General features: G+C 57.5%; 1 protein-coding gene across 1 annotated transcript in view; it reads right to left on the bottom strand.

Annotated features, from left to right (window-relative positions):
- The window catches only part of CAMSAP1 (calmodulin regulated spectrin associated protein 1), a 29,497-nt gene extending 27,816 nt beyond the window's left edge, over positions 1-1,681 (bottom strand). The window contains exon 1 of the mRNA XM_007946939.1: positions 1,586-1,681. Coding sequence (XP_007945130.1) covers positions 1,586-1,630 — 45 coding nt within the window. The 5' untranslated portion in view covers positions 1,631-1,681. The remainder of the gene's footprint in view (positions 1-1,585) is intronic.
- Between the last annotated feature and the right edge of the window lie 2,230 nt (positions 1,682-3,911).

Genomic DNA, 3,911 nt, shown 5'->3' with positions numbered 1-3,911 from the left:
ACCTTCCACCTACATTGGTCCCCGTCATACCTTCCGCCTGCATCAGTCTCTGGACCACAGGGTCCCCCCGTCACACCTTCCACCTGCATCGGTCCCCGGGGCCGCAGGGTCCATGTCACACCTTCTGCCTGCATCGGTGCCCAGGACCACAGGTTCCCCATCACAACTTTTGCCTGCATCAGTCCCTGTCACACCTTCTGCGTGCATCGGTCCCCGGGGCCGCAGGGTCCATGTCACACCTTCTGCCTGCATTGGTGCCCAGGACCACAGGTTCCCCATCACAACTTTTGCCTGCATCGGTCCCCGTCACACCTTCCACCTGCATCGGTCCCCGGGGCCACAGGGTCCACGTCACACTTTCCGCCTGCATCAGTCCCCATCACACCTTCCACCTGCATCGGTTCCCGGTGCCGCAGGGTCCCCATCACAACTTTTGCCTACATCAGTCCCCGTCACACCTTCCACCTGCATTGGTCCCCGGGGCCGCAGGGTCCATGTAACACCTTCTGCCTGCATCAGTCTCTGGACCACAGGGTCCCTGTCACACCTTCCGCCTGCATCGGTCCCTGGGGCCACAGGGTCCATGTAACACCTTCTGCCTGCATCAGTCCTTGGGACCACAGGGTCCCCATCACACCTTCTGCCTGCATCGGTCCCTGGGGCCACAGGGTCCACGTCACACTTTCCGCCTGCATCGGTCCCCATCACACCTTCCGCCTGCATTGGTTCCCGGTGCCGCAGGGTCCCCATCACAACTTTTGCCTACATCAGTCCCCGTCACACCTTCTGCCTGCATTGGTCCCCGGGGCCGCAGGGTCCCCGTCACACCTTCCGCCTACTTTAGTCCCTGGGGACCACAGGGTCCACGTCACACCTTCTGCCTGCATCAGTCCCCGAGACCGCAGGTTCCCCATCACAACTTTTGCCTGCATCGGTCCCCATCACACCTTCCGTCTACATCGGTCCCCGGGACCACAGGGTCCCCGTCACACCTTCCGCCTGCATTGGTCCCTGGGACCACAGGGTCCACGTAACACCTTCCGCCTACATCGGTCCCCGGGACCACAGGGTCCACGTAACACCTTCTGCCTACATCGGTCCCCGGGGCCACAGGGTCCCCGTCACACCTTCCACCTGCATCGGTCCCTGGGGCCGCAGGGTCCCCGGCACACCTTTTGCCTACATCAGTCTCTGGACCACAGGGTCCCTGTCAAGACCACACTGACAGCTTTACCGGTGGGCACCAGGTGTGTGCTGGCCTCAAGAGCACCTGTGGGCCTCCCAGGTGCTTCTAGTGACAGGCACTTCTCCAAGCTGGCTGGCTGGCTCCTCGATCCCTCCCTCACACTCTCCACGCTCCCAGCAGAAAAGGGGCCAGGCTAGTGCCTGGAGACCACCTGCATCTGTCCCTCACTAGCGATTCACACAACCAGCCGGTGGTGGAAGGGGAGGAGGGGGGTCCAAGCGGCTGGGCCCCATGAACAGAAGTGAAGACTAAGCCGGTAGCGGCAGCTCTGAAGGAATTCTTTAAGATCAAGAGCAGCGTCAGCTTAACGCATTCAGAAAAACCAGGTTCATCCTTTACCTTCTGGTGAGCTGGACTTTCCAGTAACTGCTGTTTTAACTTCATTTCTTTCTCTGTTATCTCTCTCAATTTAAGATTTACCTGAAAGAAAAAAAAAACAACACGTTAAAAAGGCAACTGTCACACGCTGGCTGGCTCTCTCGACTCCCTCCAGCCACTGCCTCACTAAAGCCCTGAGGCACCTGCAGATGCCAGGACTCAGGTGGCCGACAGCCAGCGTCACTGCACAGGGAGCTGCTACCACCAGCGGACAATCATGCCACTAGACGGCCCGGCCGTGCAGCTCAGGCCACAAGGTCAATGCTCCCCGCCAGTGGCTCCACCCCTGCTGTGCACACAGTCCACGTCGCCCATACCTCACGAGGCCTCACGTGCAGACAACCTGGGCGGCCTGCTTCAGACAAGCCAAGTCTACCGGGTCCGACCACGCGAGACGACACCCAACGCAAACCACTGAGGCTCAACACACGCGCCTTATAATGAACACTCCTCAGACGTCAAGAGGTCTCCGCTGTGAGCACGAAGTCACAGGGAAGACTGAAGTGGCGATCCCACACCTACAGCACGGAGAAAACACCACCAACGCGTGAGGGACGTGGCCAAAGCTGCCTCGGAGGGAACGGCATGGGCTGTGAGCGTCTGTCCTTAAACAGTAAGGAGAAGTTATCCAGCAAATCAAAGACAGAAGGTGACCCCCACACAAGAACAAGATGGAGAGTGGAGGAGGTGTCCATGCCGTCAGGGCCAGCTGCGCCCAGCAGAGTCCATGGCTGAACCTTTATGCAAGCCGGTCACCTTTTCTGTTTTGCCACTCATTGGCTGGGTTCAAACTGCCAACCTTTAGCTTAGCACTCAAGTGTAAACCATTTGCACCAAGGCAGAAAATGATTTTTAAAACTATGAAAAAAATAAAGGAAAATCAAAATAGATCACTAAGAACTAATAAATCAGAAAACAGGACAAAGCACAAGTAAACGCACAGCTAAGTTTGTAGGAGCTCTGGGGGCGCAGTGCGTAAGGCACCAGGAGGCAGTGGTGCAAGCCCACCAGCCACTCCTCAGAAGGAAGGCTGGGCAATCTACTTCCACAGAGATATCGCCTCAGAAACCCACAGAGGGGTGGCTATGAGTTGGGTCTGATGGCAGTGGGTTGGGTTTTTTGTTTTGGTAAGCTTTGTAAACACGATTTAAACCGAGACTCGGAGCCAGGACAGCCACACTCAGCAACAGAAAGCAAAATCCCTAAAAAACCTGTTGTCATCAGAGGACCGGAACTCTAAAGCACCGTGTGATCCCACCCCCGTCCCCAGCTGGCTAGGACGAGAGAAACGGAAGGTCAGAAGGTTGGCTGGGGCGCACCACTGAGGGAACCTGCTATGGGCCCACAGAGACTGCACACCAACGTTCTACGCAGCACAATCCCCAACAGCTACGAGGTGCGAACAACCAAGTGTCACCAAGAGATGAGTCACACAACGCAGTCCACCTGTACAGTGGCCTACTAGTCAGCCTTAAGGAAAAACCAATGTCCGGTCATGCTACCACGTGGATGAAGCCTGAAACTAGTATGGAGAGTGTAAGACGGCAAAGCCACAGAAATCCTTCTATGATCCCACTTAAATGAACCATCTAGAAAAGGCTAACTCACTGTGGGGCAATGGATGACCGGGTGTGGCTTCTGTAGCCACGGTCTTTGTAACTCCCACCAGATTACGGGTGGCAGGGAGGGGACCATGGAAAAAAGGCGTGTAGAACTCTGATGTTGGGACTGGTTACTTTGGTCACCCTGCCAGGCTTGCGACAAGCCCTCCTAGAGGCAGAGAGGGGATCTTGCTGCCATCAAGAGGGAAGAGCTGTAGGTGACGTGGAGCGCGTCCTTGGACCCGAGATCCCGGCCCTGGACCTCCCTGGCAGAGACGCCCAGCAGTGCAACCAAGAGACACGAGACAGGGACGTGGGCTTGCCTGCAGTCACACCCTGTGTGCCCACAGAGCAAGAAAGCTGAGTGCCTCTGGGTAGGAGTCTTGCTGGTGGAGTGGGGTGCACCTAGGTGTACCTACCGGCAGAGCTAAGAGCTTTGTAACCCTTGCTCAAGCAGGGCAGGGGCCAGGCCAAGAGGCCAAGGGCCACAGAGCCACGCCTGAGGGCCCGGCAGGGGGCAGACTGTCCTGATGGAAGAGCCACCCTGAGCGCCTTCCTGAACCTGCACTGGAACCTGTACTTCCCTAATTAAGCCCCATCTGTGGGGAAAGTGAGCGCGTGCCACACTCGACGCGAGGGGAGCCCCATCTGTGGGGAAAGTGAGCGCGTGCCACACTCGACGCGAG

The sequence above is a fragment of the Orycteropus afer genome, unplaced genomic scaffold (assembly GCF_000298275.1).
Source record: "Orycteropus afer afer isolate SDZICR_OR568_19922 unplaced genomic scaffold, OryAfe1.0 scaffold00174, whole genome shotgun sequence".
Lineage (NCBI taxonomy): Eukaryota > Metazoa > Chordata > Mammalia > Tubulidentata > Orycteropodidae > Orycteropus > Orycteropus afer.
This window is presented reverse-complemented; position numbering and strand designations above follow the sequence as displayed.